The 16,405-nt window shown below is 52.5% G+C and overlaps 4 protein-coding genes across 4 annotated transcripts; 2 read left to right on the forward strand and 2 right to left on the reverse strand.

The window, feature by feature from the left end:
• Positions 1-195: 195 nt before the first annotated feature.
• Positions 196-1,723, forward strand: NdufS8_2 (ndufs8, ubiquinone oxidoreductase 23 kd subunit). The gene is made up of 5 exons (XM_007815864.2): positions 196-633; positions 715-742; positions 813-905; positions 973-1,171; positions 1,236-1,723. Exons 1-5 carry the CDS (start codon positions 338-340, stop codon positions 1,310-1,312), a joined length of 693 nt encoding a protein of 230 aa, XP_007814055.2. The 5' UTR covers positions 196-337; the 3' UTR covers positions 1,313-1,723.
• Positions 1,724-1,784: 61 nt separating this feature from the next.
• On the forward strand, positions 1,785-4,295 carry ACP2_2 (mitochondrial acyl carrier protein). Its single transcript, XM_066122634.1, has 3 exons — positions 1,785-2,175; positions 2,235-2,252; positions 2,311-4,295. Exons 1-3 carry the CDS (start codon positions 1,975-1,977, stop codon positions 2,467-2,469), a joined length of 378 nt encoding a protein of 125 aa, XP_065972392.1. The 5' UTR covers positions 1,785-1,974; the 3' UTR covers positions 2,470-4,295.
• On the reverse strand, positions 3,352-7,515 carry J3458_021468 (uncharacterized protein). Its single transcript, XM_007815862.2, has 3 exons — positions 5,827-7,515; positions 5,451-5,569; positions 3,352-5,278 (listed from the first exon to the last, which is right to left on the reverse strand). The coding sequence occupies exons 1-3, from the start codon at positions 6,167-6,169 to the stop codon at positions 3,761-3,763; spliced, it is 1,980 nt and encodes a 659-aa protein (XP_007814053.2). The 5' UTR covers positions 6,170-7,515; the 3' UTR covers positions 3,352-3,760.
• Positions 7,516-13,172: 5,657 nt separating this feature from the next.
• J3458_021469 (uncharacterized protein) lies at positions 13,173-15,587 on the reverse strand. Its single transcript, XM_007815861.2, has one exon. The coding sequence runs from the start codon at positions 15,475-15,477 to the stop codon at positions 13,288-13,290; it is 2,190 nt and encodes a 729-aa protein (XP_007814052.1). The 5' UTR covers positions 15,478-15,587; the 3' UTR covers positions 13,173-13,287.
• Positions 15,588-16,405: the final 818 nt, after the last annotated feature.

Raw genomic sequence — 16,405 nt, forward strand, 5'->3', positions numbered from 1 at the left:
CATGGACAGTCCTTCAAATGCTCTACTGTCCTGTCGGCAGTTGGTCCTCACTCCGGCATCGTCTCCCGAGTCCCGACGTCTCAATACGTACTCCTACACCTCATGGTAGTCACGTGGGTAGTCACGCGCACCACATCCACCAATCACATCCCGAACAATGTAATCCCGCAGTAATGAGCCCTCCCAAGTCGAGCAAAGAAATCCATCACATCAAACCGTTCGTCGTCGGGCCGTTTCCCTAATCGCCACCCAACTTCTCTCCTCCAAGTTGGCAACACCCCAATTCTGCCTCGTCGAATTGCCGACCAAGGCCGTCAACGTTGATCTTGTGCACCCTATGGCGCCGGCTCTGCATGCCTCTGCGGCCATGCTCGCGCGACGACAGCTCGCCGGAGCTCCGAGCATCACCAGCTCGCTGGCAGTCGTGGCCAGCCGGCTCATGGCCGCGCAGCAACTCCAGACGCGAGGATACGCTACCCCGGCGGGCCCGCCTCCCAAAAACTTCCGCACGAGCAGGCACACCGAGTGGCCGTGGGACAAGGAGAAGACGCTGGACCGACTGGGCAAGTACTTCCTCTTGACCGAGATGGCGAGAGGCATGTACGTCCTGATGGAACAGTTCTTCCGACCTCCGTATGTGGATTGTCCTTGAGACATGAGTCTCCAAGGCTCGAATTGTCATCATTTTTTGTAAAGCTAACGGACGGCGGGCAGATACACCATCTACTATCCCTTCGAAAAGGTATGATGAGAATTACTTGGACAGCACTACCCGTCTAGGCATGGTGACGGTTTCGATTAACACGATGCAGGGACCCATTTCCCCCCGATTCCGTGGAGAGCATGCCCTCAGACGGTATCCTTCTGGCGAAGAGCGCTGTATCGCCTGCAAGCTCTGCGAAGCTGTACGTATCTATAAATAGATGACTGCGCCTGGATCTCTCGAGTTCATTAGAAACTAACGGATTGTAGATCTGCCCTGCCCAGGCCATCACCATTGAGGCTGAAGAGCGTGCCGATGGATCCCGCCGAACAACCCGCTACGACATCGACATGACCAAGTGCATCTACTGCGGCTTCTGCCAGGAATCGTGCCCCGTTGACGCTATTGTGGAGAGCCCCAACGCCGAATATGCCACCGAAACGAGAGAAGAGTTGCTCTACAACAAGGGTACGATAAATAACTCAGCACATGCATACCGTGTGGCTAGTTTGCTGACCTTTTTTCTCTGTAGAGAAGCTTTTGTCCAACGGAGATAAGTGGGAGCCTGAGCTGGCGGCTGCCATTCGCGCGGATGCGCCCTACCGATAATTTAACCACAATTGATAGCGTTATTTCCACGTTCCCTTTGTTCATGTAGAAGTATCTGGGGAGGGCCTGGCTGGGCGGTAGAAAAAGTTGTACATAAGATTAGCATTTTCCCCATATCAAGTGTCTAATGTGATGCTGCCGTACCATGTTTAACGCCGTTTAGTCATATCCATGTCTTATCACATTTTTACAACTTAGATCAGCCGCCGCGACAGCTTCGAGATATTTACCTCCATTTTCGACACACATTCAGTTCACACAATACCACAGAAATATGAAGTTCACCGCCAAAAACTTGCCCGAATCTTCCAAATCCAACAACATCACGCATTTCACCACTTAGTACCCAACTTACGTCTCACTACACACACCATCTTTGCTATGCCAAAAGAAAAAAGCCATCAAAAACACTCCCCAAGCCTTGTAAACCCCGCCCCCATTCCCACCTGCAACACCCCCGAACCGATTCGCCCCAGAATCCAGGCACATCCATCAGCCCAATCAGCGACGCCCCAATCCAGCATTCACGTGACCCTCTTTTTTCAAGGTTCTCCAGCCAAGGCGTAGCTCCCGACCTCCGTACCCCAAAAACACCGAGAAATTTATCACCACGTCACCTCTCAGCTCTTCTCTCTCCCCCCCAAGCCATCATTCAATTGACCATGTTCCGCACCGCCCTCCTCCGCACCGCCCGCGTCGCCGCTCGCCCGCTGGTGGCCGCACCGCTCAGCGCGCGCATCGCCCTCCCCCGAGCTGCCGCCGTGCCCAAAATGCTCGCCGTGAGAATGTACTCAGCCGCCAGCGGCCTGAAGAAGGAAGAGGTAGAAGGGCGCATCATGAGCCTGCTGCAGGGCTTCGACAAGGTATTGCTTGTCCCACCCGTTGTTTCCCCCCCCGGTAAAACGTCTGCTAAGCCGCCCAGGTCAACGACACTGCCAACGTACGAAAACGCACCTGACCACCCCCCGAACGTCCTCCTAGACTGACATCCATTGCAGATCAAGCCGACCGCCCACTTCGCCAACGACCTGGGCCTCGACTCCCTGGACACGGTGGAAGTAGTCATGGCCATAGAGGAGGAGTTCAGCATCGAGATCCCCGACAAGGACGCCGACTCCATCCACTCTGGTGCGTACTTGACCTGCCCCGACGGCTAAATACGGGGGAACGCCCATACTGACGGTTTCGCAGTGGACAAGGCAGTCGAGTACATTCTCAGCCAACCCGATGCTCACTAATCGCATGTCGCAATCTCTGTACTATTATCTCAGCTCATGGGTGGACGGAAAATCGGGGGATGTACTGTTTTATAGAAAGAGGGAATATACATTTTTGCTTTTTTTTTTCGCTTAGCCGAATTGGCTATTTTCTTGGACTCAAACAGCCGGCGGTACAGAGCGGCCTTTTTTTTTTCTATTTTACACTGATCCCCGCGCTGGACGTGACTTTCTCTAGGGCAGCGTTGCACTAGGGCACACTTTGCTCCGCGAGCCCGACCCTTGCTGCGATTTGTTGCCAGACGTGCACGTTGACTCGTAAATCTACAAAAAAGAACATACACTTGACCCTTTGCAGCCTTTGCAGGGGGGTAAATAGCTCTCTTTATTCCACTCAGTTACAGACAGCACAACACAAACCCACCGTCCATCGTCACTCATACACCTCACCCTACCACCACCCGAGCAGTATGATCCGCGCCAACCACTGCCACGGAGACACCCATGATCAACACATGCACATGTCTGACCGTTGGCAACTACCCCATTCTTTCCAAAACAGAAATAGGACACAGGCATAATACAAGAACAAAGAAGAGATGTAGCAAACTTTGGTATAAAATGACGCCAATTGCGGTTGGCGTCGCCTCCATGGATACAATGTAGCAAAGAAAGTAGAAGAAAAGGAAAGTGTATAACCACAATGATGCCGTCCAGTATGCGCTAGATCCGTTGGCCGTCAAACACCTCTTTCTCTAGGACTAAAAGAGCATCTTGTCCGACGCGGCCATTCCAGTGCGTGTTTAAATCAAACCAACCTAGAAAAAAAAGTAGACAACCAAAGCCAAGCCAACAATGGTGACTAGAAGCAAATGACAGGAATACATAAAAAAAAAACCGACCGCGCCTGTATCCCAAACTCAAATTTTAAGCACCTTTGATATGTTATTCCGTTGCATTATTTTCACGCCTCTGCTCTTTTGCGCTGGTATCCCATCATTATTTCCCCTGTCGTCCTGGCTAGTCAAGTTGCTCGGAATGCGTGTGTGTGTGCATGTACCGCTTGCTGCCGACGAATTGCTTCAGAGCGTGTAAAGCATGTATGCCATTGTTATGCAGCTTCGTAAAATCCCCGCTTGGACCTTTCAGGCCACTTCTATTCGCTATAACTAATGCATGTTGCATCAAAATCGTGAAACGCCTGAGTAAAAAAAATGTTTTGGGATGCGGATCAGCGTCCGTTGACCGGCACTGAATCTCTATTCTCCTTGGAATTGCTGTTGGATTGGTTCTTGCCTGCAACTGCGCTGGCATAGCTGCCCAATGGACCCATACTCAGGCCGGCAGAGATTCGCTTGCGCATCCTCGCAGTAGGTGCGTCATCTTCCTCTTCCATGCTGAAGACGAATGCTGGGTCCTCCTCGTCAATCGGAGTAGTGAAGCGACCAGTGACGGATGAGCTGATGCTTCCGCTAGACACATGACGCTCCATGGCCCGATCTTTGCCAATCGGCGCAAGGCTACTAGATGGCAGTCGTGCGGTAGTAGGATGCAGATGAGGGCTGGAACTCGAGCCGCTGATGGCGTCGTCCAATCGGCTGCGCTGCAGTTGTTGTGAGAGAACTGACATTGACTCACTCGTAGAGCGGCCGGCGGACAGACGGCCGGATGTCGCTGGGCTCTTGTAGTCGTCTCCTATTTCCTGGGCCAAGGTGGACCTTCTCAAAGGGCTGCCGACATGGCCAAAAGCTGAGCCAACATTGCGTGCTGCCCTGGCTGCGTCTTCCTCCTCCTTTTGGCGCTGGAACAGCGATCCCCAGCGGCTTGGGCTGGTTCCCATTGGGCTACCGTACTTGAGAGCTTCGATGGCGTGTTCATCGCGCATGGAGCTAGAGCCTCGCCTGGCCTTTTCAGCAGGCGTCAAGAGTTCTTGAAGGTTCTCAGGAACGTAGTTTTCGGGTAAATTGTCGTCGTCAAAGGCAAACTCGGCCTCCCAGTCACGGTCCACTGACGATGCCTTGGGCATGCTGGAACTAAGCATGCGGGGTTTGGCGTATCTAGACGAGTGCATGGCTCGCTTGCCGAAATATTCATCGCCAATGGCAGACTGAGAGTTGGGCGGACTACTAGCGGTTGGAGTCAAGTGCTCCGAAGAGCCAAACGCCGAGGTGTGCAGTAGCTTCAGCGTCTCCGAGGTTCGCGAGTCTTTGGCATTGCTAAGCGACGGTGTAGGGGACTCGAGGCCGAACTTTGAGGGCACAGATGACGGCCACGGCGCGGCGGGGAAGCGGGCTGCGTTGGAGATGCCATTGGAGTCGAAAGAGGCGGGTAGAGGAGCGTCGAGGATGGACAGTCCTTTTCCATTTGCAGGAGACAACCCAAAGCCAAGGCGAGTGGGATCATCCTCGCGAGGTGAGCCGTAGTTGGAGTGGCCATATGGAGAGTCGATGGAGGGAATGCCATTGTCGAGACTGGCTTGGTGTCCGGGGTGGTGAGCAGGGTTGGCAACCTGGCGATCATCCCATGGAGACGCCTCGGCGCCGTAGAGCGAGGTTGTCAGGGCACTGGCAGACGACTGATGATAACCGGTTGAGGTCCCAGAATTCGGGGACGCAGGGTTGGGCGAGGGCCGACCGGCAAGACCGATGGGAGCTGTACCTATCGTGACGCCAGTTTTACCATAGTTTATTCGTCGACCGTCGGGTAAGACGTGGATGTTTGCGCACTTGGGACCGAATTTGCAGTTGCCCTAGAGAGGAAGTATGTTAGTGCTTGCAGAGGAATGGAGATTACGGCGCTTGCTTCATGAGTGATTCCAACTTGGCCCGCAAAAGGTAAATGATAGAAATGATAGACGGAGCCTGGGTGAGTCTAGACTCGTGGAAACCAGTAGAACCTTTAACTTCACGCTGGCGACGTACCTTGGCAAAGTACTTGCAGATGTTTTCAGCTGCAGCTCCGAGGTCGTGGCTGAAGGGACAGGCATTGCCAGCTTGACAGGCACCTTGGCGAAAGAACTTGCAGGGGACGTGAGAGGTATCTGCAGCAGGTTGAGGAATATTGATTAGCACAGAAATCTTCTATCTTGGTCATCATTCAAAAGGCTGTCCCGACAGCGGGATGACGGGATGGGGCCCGTGGTGATGAGGTGTGATGCGGCGATGCGGCGATAAAAGAGGGCGAGGTGGTGGGGGCGGGACTCTGGAATGCGATGCGATGCAGCACGGGATTGGAAAAGGCGGGTTTGCCTCAAAATAAAAAATAAAAAATAAAAAAAATGGCAACTCGGGCACATACTCGGAGGACTTCGCGGCATCATGGAGGACGAGGTGTTGGAGGCAGCGCCATTTGGGATGTTCAGACTGCCGCTCCGGACGTGGCGGTATTCGGGCATGGCTGCAGCGGGGAGGGAATGTCGCGTGTACGAGGGCCGTTTGACTGGACTCGAAGTCGAGGTCGAGGTCGAAGTCCAAGTCCGAGTCGAAGTCCAAGTCGAGCCTGAGCTTGGGGAAAGAAGAGGAGGCGGAGGAAGTCCAGGTGCCAGGCCGGACATGGACAAGGACATGGAGGGGGGGGAGACAAAACCAGGCGAGGCGGCGCTCAGAGTGGAGTGAGGGGACATGGCCGAGAGACGATCCATCACGATGGATCAATTGATGACGGGCGACCCAGACTTGACAGGTGACTCTGGTGTGGCTAGTGGTGATAGCCTGGTAGGAGTCAAGGCGCCTGGCCGAGTAGCAAGTGGCTGGTAACCTCGGGGGCTGGTGACCTGGACGGAGCCGTAGTCCGAGGCCTGGCGTCAAGTCGTCTGCTCAACCACCCATGCGCAAACTGCAGCGCCTGCAGCAACTGTAGATCCTAGAGGCCTTTAATATTCAAGCGCCTAGCCTGCTTATCAATTGATTGACCAGACTTGAGACTTTCGAACCTCGTTTCGTGCTCGCTGCGCTGGTAATCGACAAAGTGCCACCCTTCTTTCGCTTTTCCCTTCAGCCGAGAGCTGCCTGGTTGTGCCGGATATCAACAACTCCCCTGCCCGAGACAATATGCGTGATACACAATCTCTGTGTAACGCGACGTGCAGATTGACCAGATCTAGCTGAAAGTTGCATCAACCCTGCCAAATAGTTATCCTGGCTGCTCGAGCGTCCAAGGGACTGGGGGCTCGATCGCTTCGCTGTTGCAACCGTCTATTGCTTCTTGGCCGTGGCTTTCTGTGCGAAATACGGAGTAATACCAACATCTAAAGACCTTCTGATCGTAATGCGCCTATCATCCACCTTGTGCCTTATTCCCCGAGGACTGAAGCAGACGGACGGCAAAATAGAAACTGCCGAAATATTTGCTCACGGCTGGGCTGCCTCCCGTCAGATCACAATTATCAACGACTCGCCAGCAACCGTCACCAGTCAAATTCACGCACTTCACTTTCGCCTTGCTTTGAGAGTCTCCTTTGAAGTTTAATCTGGTAAAATTTCAGGGAGGAGACACCTAGTAATTCTGTCCTGTCGAAATAGGAGCATAGGAAAAGGAGTTGTGCATCGTAGACCAAATTCAACAAAAAGTGCGGGAGAAACCGGTGTTTGGAACGAGAACTAACCGTGGAAAAACTTACTTGCAAGTCGTCTTATCCAATCCTAACCTTACACACAGTATCGTCAAATTTTTTGTTGAAAAATCTGGCCATCGCTTGGACGGTTGTAAAAAAGCCGGGAACACCACAACGTGGGAGGTGGCCTTCTTATGGCTACGCACATCACCAGCTCTCTCGGCACCCACACTTCACACATCATGCCTCGGATCATGGTCTTGCCTCCCACCAGGCATCCACCACACCGAACCGATACACGGAAAGTACTGCAGCCTGTACTGGATGCCATCCAGGCCAAGCTAGCGAGACAAACCGAACCCCGAGCAGACTCAACTGACTTCTGCTGCAACCTGAAGGAACGACTTGTGTGTGAGCGTATCCCATCCTGAAGCTGGTTTGATGCCATGGAATACGGACCGAACGTATCCACCGGATCCAAAGCGGTCATGCTGGTCTTGTCATCGTGTCTAGAACTGTAATGCTAAGACTAGTGCCGGCAACACCATAGCTTCAGCCAGCCGGGCAATAAAGTCCATTTCTGGATGCCATGCTACCGTATTCGGAGGACCCGACTGACGCACACCTTACCATGTACTTGATCGACCCAAGAGAAACCTAGCCGCCATTTAGCCTTGGCCCAGCTGCAAGTAACACATAATAATTATACGTCTACGGAAAACCAAGGTGAAATATCGAGCGCCTCCCTCAACCGGGCCCCTGCGACTGACGGAGATCCAAGTGGACAGATTCGTAGTGGTGGTGGTCTAAGTTTAGCGCACCACTCCAGAGAACCGGTACCGTAGGTGACATGCGTCGTCTTTGTCGTCGTAGTAGTAGTAGTTGTAGTCTGCTCTTTTCTCTCCATCACTATGGTCAGGAAAAGCCACCACATGGTCTAGGACGCGCTTCAGCTCACATTGTCACACCAGCCTTGTGTCTGGTCTGATTGGAGCCTGCCAGCCTGCCTCTTGGTGGCAGGAGTGGGAGGGCCGTTCCCTTTGCCTTTTTGTCCCTTTGCGCCTGTCCCGCGCGGTGCGCAGCGGCTACAACCGTGGCGAGGGCATGGCGTGGCCCCCTGGGGGGCTGTACCAAGTCGTTTTCCGTACTCCGTAGACAGGCAAACAATGGGAACCTACACTGTCAATGGCCTCTTTGTAAATACATGCGTGCCAGGCCAGGGTTGAGGCAATAGCATGGGAACCGAATGTATTGCTCAGGACTTGCACAGTTTCTACCCTCGCCACCCAACCTTAAGCATGCAACCTGTGGTGGGTGTTCGTGTGTGTGGGACGCTCCCAACTCCCCTAGTCCGTAGCCCGAGACAAGTTTTGGTGCTATCTCAAGCAGCTCATGAACAGCGGCATCATATCTGTGTTTGTACATAGGAGGTCGAGGTGGTTCAAGGCGTCGCTGCTGATTCCACTCGCTGCTGGAAATACCACCCCAAGATCCCGGTAAATCCTGCCTATGATTGCGTCAGCGGTTGGCAGCCCAGCTTGGCCCAGTTTTGCTGCTACGCACCCGTACTTTTGACCGGCACGACGAGCGCTTCGGCTGTAACACTTGGTAGCGGGAAACAGAACCCAGACAATCAGGTCGAGATGGAGTGGGAATGTCGAGTTCGGAGTTTGGCGGACGAAACTTCAGCTCAGAGTCTTGGAATTCTACAAAAGTGAAAGGTCTGGAAGAGTGATGCATTCAATCACTCTTACATCCCTGCTCCTTCCCAAGTTGCCAACTAGAAGATGATGTTCCGCCTTGCAGAAGGCAAGAGCAAACCAGACTCCAACCTGCTTGTCCCCAGCTAACCCCTGTGACCGCCGATCGTCGCCACAGTGCGCGGCACTTGGCATCCTCTCTCCATCCACCATGAACTTCTTCACCTCTCCGGATTGATGTTCATCGACTTGACTATACTAGTCTTAATGCCGTATCATCCGGTGAAGAGTAAGACACAGAGTACGACAGAGTCCAAGGATTCTTGCATTTCCCTATATCCGGACCAAGAATGCCATCCTTTTGCAATCGATATTCATGGGTCGTTGCTTTGGTGTTCAATCATCTCGCCTCACACCTGCAGGTGGCTTCCTACGCATTTCGGTTTGATGCCGATTGACTCCAGACAAGGGCTCCGTTCGCAACGTCAGGTTGCCGCAGAGTTCATGCATGATAGAATGGCCAGTGCTCTCAGAATGCCCTCAGACCAGATAATTGTCACGAGCTAACGCCAAACATGAAGACCTGGTCAAATACGGACTTATATCTGAGGAAGCAACCGAGCGTCGGAATCAAAAAGATTGGTTAAGCCTAGTCATCCCTTACCAACCATGGAGCCTCATGGTGGCACACGCCAGCTCAACGCCCAACACCTGCCGCGCCGCGGCACAAACGCACAAGGTCCAACCCTGCTATGATATGGTACGGAGTACTGAGCACATTGAAGATGATCATCTGTAAATATCGAGTGCTTCGTATGGAGACAGGAGCTGCTAGTGCCTAGTGTCGTCTCTCACCCAGTCAGTCTAATGCCAAAGTACCACTGATGGATTGGCGCAACAGACAGTGAAGCACTGAAGTGACGGGAAGATTCATACTGCCGTCGAGCTTATCGGGTGAATGCCATGGGCCGCCACCGACGTAAGCAAAACCCAGCTACGGAGTACTACATTGAACCTCTATTTTTTAGCCGCATAAAGCCATGGTTCAAGCGTACACCAACGTTTATCCATTCATATACCACTTTTAGGTCTTGCGGTTTCGAAAGTACCTAGCCGCTGGTGTGGCTCGTCTTCGCCGGCAGGCGTTCTACGACATGATTCAGATGTTCGACATGAGCAAGTCGGCTGGTTGAAGCTGCCTTGGTCCCTTCAGCCGAAATGCTGAGTAGAAAAGTCAAAATTGCGCAACACAAATGCAGCCATGGCCCTTTAATGATCAGCTAAGCGACCGTTCTCGGTCAGCGCTACTCACCGTCATACAAACACCACTCATGAATGAGCACCTGACTCAGCCCTAAACGACTCATCAGTTTTTTTTCCTTTCTTTCTTTTAATCAGGGCTCTGGCAAGTCCTTGGGATTTTATTTCTCGACGGAAAAATTACGACACGAGGAGCGCGCCGATTCTTTTCTTGTTCCGGCTCTACGCTCAATGTGGATTCGCTCTGTCGAGCAGCTGCGAGGCTGAAAGCCTTTTGTGTACTCTTTCAATTGTAAGATGTACAAGACTTCCCCATCGTCCAGAATCACTCTTGTAATAAAGATTCGTCACCCAAACTAGTTGGTAGCTTCCGGCTCTGCTTCAGCCTCTGCAAGAAGCAACGAGAAGAATTCGTCGCATTACCCCACAACATTTATTAGTCTGCCCAAGGATAACAACAGCGGCGTAGCTACGTGTATCGTGATCCGAGATTGCGGGCCCGGCTCATGAAACACTGTGACATCTGATCAGTTGTCCTGGTTATTGACATAGCCCCTCGTATCATACGGAATAATGTGGTATAGCTTACACTGCAATGGTATTCTCATGGTGAGGGAGGTTGGCTGTGGGACAGGGTAATAGTTCCGGCTTTCATGCGCTTCACGTCCTTCTCGTATTGTCGCCGTCATCAAGGAGGAGTCAACGCGTGACCGTCATCGGCCGCCTCTGATGCCGGAACCAATCACGACTATGACGGTCCAACAATGGCTGAAGCACCGTCAACCACCCAACGATTTGACGAACTGTGAGGATCCTGCACCCCGCGTTATGCTGCCACCAACCCCGTGGTGGTGCTCAGCGGCAGGCTTGCAAACTCCAGCCACAAAGTATCACCTGGTGACAATTCTTGGCGCGCTTCTGGGTTCAGCTAGATCAGTTCTGGCTTCTTTCTTTCCTTTCTTTCCGAAATGTGCCTTTTCTGACATGCTTGGAAATGCTATCCCTGGTTTTGATCCAGCTATGTTCTCCACAGACAAACAACAAAACCAACATGCATAATCAAAATGCGAAAGCGCGGCCGGCGGTCAGGAAGGTCGCCAGGAGCACAAGGGAGTGGCTTTAGACTTCCGCGTCTACGCCGCTGCCGTACCCACGGCGGGAGCTTCCGTTGGGTTGGGCGAGTCGCACTCTGACATGGTCTGCAATGGAGGATGCCACCCGGCCTGTCAGCGTCAGCTCAGAACTTGGATATAGTAGGTCAGGATCTCGACATGCGAACACACCGGATATCGAGCATGTGCTATCGTGACTCGTTGCGACCTGTCCTGCCGAGACGAGGAAACACATCACGAAGGCATCGCGCAGTGGCAATGACAACATCGCCGCCACATGGCGTCCTTTGTCTATTTCTGCTTTTTCTTTTTTCTGAATAGGTGGCTTTGCACATCAAATGTCATAGGCAAGCTAGCACCAGTCACAAAAAAAACGAGTTGAGGCTGAGAATGGCAACAAATAATTATGGTACTACGAAAGCAGCCACATAGCCAACTACCCGTATGCAGAACTGGGCCACTAGAGAAAGAGCCAGGGGCAGCCAACGAACATGGTGTGGTCAGGCGACAGCGAACAACCATGGCAAACCTGTTGCGGATGCTTCGGGAAGTGTGGCGGAGATGTCGGCACATGGGCCTCGGCGATCTTCTCTAGTTTGAACCCCGTTGAATGACGCCTCGTTATCGTGAGGACACAGTCACCGACTCCACTCTTTGCATCGTCCGAAACGCAAGCAAGGTGTGGTGAGAGGAATGAAGATGATGACCTAGCGGACTCAGGATTGCTCTCACACCATGTGCTTGCGTCATGTTTGGAATTCGAAGATGGCTCTCCGCCGAGCAACATGCCAAAAAGTCCTGGTACAGTGGTACTGCCAATGATGCCAGCGTTATTATACATATGCTCTGCAATATCGTCCAAAGAGTAAGTGAACACTCGATACGAAAAGTCGTGATGTCAGGGTATCCATCCACGCTACACCCACAATGATTGGGGCATGGGCTCACGAGAACACTTGGTATTATCATGGCATGCCCACCGGCGGCGAATATGCGGTCCACGTATACCACACTTGGTCCCGAAGACGCTCACTTTTTGCCAGTGGCGTGGGCAGTTTACTGCCCCTGCTGTCACGGCTTCTAGATTCAAGACATGGCAGCGCCAAAGAACAACAAAAGCGCTTCATTGCGTTATAGTTAAAATGAAGGCGCCCAGTAGCCGTTGTTCTGGGTCAAACCACACAGACAGTGGGGAACAGAGAGATGGTGTGCAAAATGTGGTCAGCTTAATGTGAGAAGCCCGGGCCTATCACGGACCCGATGCTAATGCGCGTGTTGCATCAGCTCGCGAAAATGGTTCGACATTTGCGACAGTCACATGCTACCAAGTGCAATGGAAGAATGGGTGACGGACGTGTGGCGAAGCTGAGCATTACGAGGGGGACGTGGTGTTTGTGAGTGATGGTATGACGAGATAGTCAGTCCCTGGACACAGCGTGACGACCTTGGCCCGGGTTGGCATGCGTGGGAGAGGGAATGACCTAGTGCTTAGCAGACGCTTGCATGATGCTGCGTCCCGCCATGAAGTACGGCTGCAGCTTCTGGACTTCTGGACGGAGTAAGTATTCCTGGGGCCATGGACAAAGCACTGGATGCAGAATGATGCCATGCCGTTGCCAGGGAAGGAGTTTCACCAAGAATACACCATGCCATTACATGTCTTGTTTCCCCGTATATACAGCGGGCAGCAAGTTATTAGTGTGGTGGCTTAGTTGTTGCGTGTTGAGAAGGAGTTCCAGATGCCGCAATGTGAGTGCGTCTTCATGATCTAAGCTTTCATGCGTAATACTAACGGCGTTCATCGTTGAGAAAGACTTGATACATGTATATGCTCGCTTCATTAAAATGCCCTGTAGTGCCTCGTCCACGTCCGTCCTGGTTGCAATGGCGCCCAAGGGACCGTCATCCAAACAGCTTCCTCAACGTGCGTTGCTGCCGGTCCAACTTGTGCGCGATTCCTAGCCCTCAACTACTTGACATATTTAGACCTGGTCAAGTATTGCGAGCGGGCAAATCCGCCCGCCATGTCCATTCCAGCATCCCTGCATTCATCAAGCGCACCTGTTTCAACAAAGATAGGCTCTTCGAGTCCCCCTTAGAAAAACGTACGCCTGGGAAAATAGCCACTCGATCTCTACCTCTGAGCCCACCAAGGGTCGCTGAGCAGACTATACCTAGTCGGCTGGCCATATTCCCTCCCTATCTGGCTGCCTAATGGCTGCGAATCTCCTAGCCAGTAGTCCAAGGGTCGCCTGTTTCTGGCAGTCTCTGCGAATGACCTCAGCTTGACGCCGAATGGCGTCGCAGAGACGGTGTCCCCAGATGTGCCGCCCTCCCAGTCCGGCCAGAAATCGAGCGGATCGTCGCCGTATGCTTCTTCGCCGTTTCTGTGAGTGAAGTGCCAGATTTGAGTGGCGTGGCCTGGGCTATCATTGAGGACTTCCCAGTACCAGACGTCGCCTTCGCGGTCAGTCCCCCAGGCCCATTTGGTTCGTCCGAGTTTTCGGGCTTGATGTTCAAACTCTTCCAAGAGGCATAGTTCAGGTGGATAGGCAGGTAATTCGATAGCCCTATCACGCTCCCCCTGTAGACCGGGGTCGTTTTCTGCGCGCTTGTCCAAGTTGTCGCCAAAGGTGGTGTCGGCTAGTCTGTCGATGGCAAATTTGTGGAAGGGAGCACTGTGGCAAGATGAGGTGTCCCGCCAAAGCCCCAAATCACCATCCCACCTGCGTTTATCGACTTGGACTTGCCAGCTTTCGGGACGACAATATTCCTGCCCTGGCTCCGCCATCTCTTGGTCAGTTGCGGGATCATAGTATATGCCATCCTCATCCACCCATAGGCCGCTCGAGGCGTCATGTGTTCTGCATATTTCTCGACAATCATCATCCATGCTCAACCATTCATCTCTCCCGAGTTCCTTCCATGTCGGGTGTTCATGCGTACTTAGCGGATTCCAGAAGGACAGGACCGGGCGGCCTTTAGCTTGCTGAGATAGATTACTATAGTCATACTTCGAATTAATAAAATTTAGGATATCCTCCTCCTCAAAAGCGTAGTGGTTATTGTCTCCGAACGGGCGTATTATGATCAACCTGTGTAGCTTCAAGTTAGGTATCCTAGCCAGCTTACGTATGCTGTGTGCTCTGACGGCTGAAGACACAACACAGAGCCTTTTCAGAGTAGCGGCATGGCGTTTGACAAAGTTTATAAAGGCCGGTTGTTCGTGATCAAGGGGTAGGTCGGGAACAGATTCGGGGCTCTTTGAAGAGCTAAGTTCAAGGATAACGTTATCGAGACACAGGCTTAGAAGGGATGGTAGAGTAGGTATGGCAAACAGCGGGCTCCTGTAAACGTCGGCCTCGGGCGGCAGTCTTGGTCCCCCATAATTCGGGGCTTGAACATACTTCAGGTGCAGGTGTCTCAGATTGACAGCCTCGGTGAGGCAAGCTTCCAGTCCAGATGTCTCTCGAGATGGCCTTATCGCTTGCTCAAAGACGTCAAGTTCTAGATGATACAGATGTCTAAATGCGGGGGCGTCACTGGTCGCGAGACGTTCGAGGGAGCTCATGGCAACTACAGCTTCATCGGAGAAGCATAGCTGGCGTGGTCGTTGATCACCCCGTTCCGTGTACAGCTTTAGCAGTGGTATTAGATAGAATAAGAATCCAAGATTGAAAACCGTATCGTGATGACTGTTTTCGCCCGTGTTTCCTACCCAATCGTCGAAGTGAAGAAATCCGTTGATGACTCGTACACTCAGAGGATAACCGTCCGCGGCAGACTGGACCTCGCGATCGGGCTGCATCGGGCGCGAAACAAACGCTCGAAGAGCCGGAAACTTGTCCACGGCCTCAACAAACTCATCCCAGAAGGGCAGGGCATCAGTGGCTTTCTTCTTGCCCTTCTCCAGCTTAACAGATTTAGATGTCAGCCAGAATAGCGGCTCAACTTGTGATGTCAAGTCGTCGACCAGACTAAAACCGGCAGAGTCAAACGGGTCTCTCCAGCCCATTTTTATTCTCAGGGATTCATCCTGCAGAAGTTCAAACTTTCCGGTTAGCTCGTCCCAGACCAGAGTTTGTACATGGCATGCCAGGTGTGGTGACTGAGCAATGCTCAAGAAGACTTCCCGATCACGATGAAGAGCCGATATATGAACTTGCTGAAACAAGCATCTGGTGGCAGAGCTTGTGATTCTTCTGCTGACCAAGCGAATCGATTTGATGTCTTCACCGCACAAGAACGGTTGCAATATGATCAAGTCGAGGATCTCGGCTGGGAGCCTCTCGAAGGGTGCTTCGGGTGGCGTATCCAAATCCATTGCTGGAGAACGACGAGGCAAACGCGGGATTCACGTCCCCGGGTCAATGGGCATTCATCTGGCCCAACATCAAACGGCTGACTGACCGCTGCCTGGCAATAAGCAGTCAGACATTCGCCGCCCCACTTTTCCTCCTCCCGTCGTGTAACTATTGTTGAGATGGCTGAAAAGGAGCAAATGTAATTGCAAGAAAAGCATTCAGAAATGAAATCTATAGCGAGCCATATCCTTCACATGCTGTCAGGGCTTACAACCGTGGCTTGAGCTAAACTTTAGCGTCAAGCTTCACCAGAACCAACATCAGCTGAAAGCCAGGCCAGGGCCCTATGTAGTTAAAATCTTTGATCCACAGTCTCCCCAACTCTGTCCGTGTGGCTTCGAACAATAGCAACGTTGATGAGCCGTGTCTTGTATCTTGGTCGAGTACCGTTGTGCGCCGCTACTTGTTGGTGCTCATGGTACAATGTGTCTTGCTGGGTAACTACCTGGGGACTTGGCAATAATCAAACTGGTCAATTGTCCTGGGCTGATTTGTCGCCTTGGAGAAATAAATCCTACGATTACTACTATCATCGCCCATGGTACCCAAGCCTTTGTGAGTGATGATCTGTCGAACAGTGATGGATGGGGTAAAGCCGAATGCAACGACGGCTCGAGCCGAATGCCAATGGTCCAAGGCGACTCTGGCGTAGCGCCGAACAACTGTGATGAAAATGCGCTTTTTTCTATAATTGTGCAATACCCTGCAGCGCCAACTCACAACTGGTCACATCGCCGGCCCCTGCATCAGCGCCAAAGACGACAGAGCCACGTCGCTCTTCTCTATAGCGTAAACATCATGGCGATGCTCACGACTGCCCGGTTTGCATGGGCCAAGCTGGCGACGAATAAAACAGCCAAGAGCGCCACTGTGACGGAGGTAGAAAGA

This window comes from Metarhizium acridum (genome assembly GCF_019434415.1).
Source record: "Metarhizium acridum strain ARSEF 324 chromosome Unknown scaffold_579, whole genome shotgun sequence".
Classification (NCBI taxonomy): domain Eukaryota; kingdom Fungi; phylum Ascomycota; class Sordariomycetes; order Hypocreales; family Clavicipitaceae; genus Metarhizium; species Metarhizium acridum.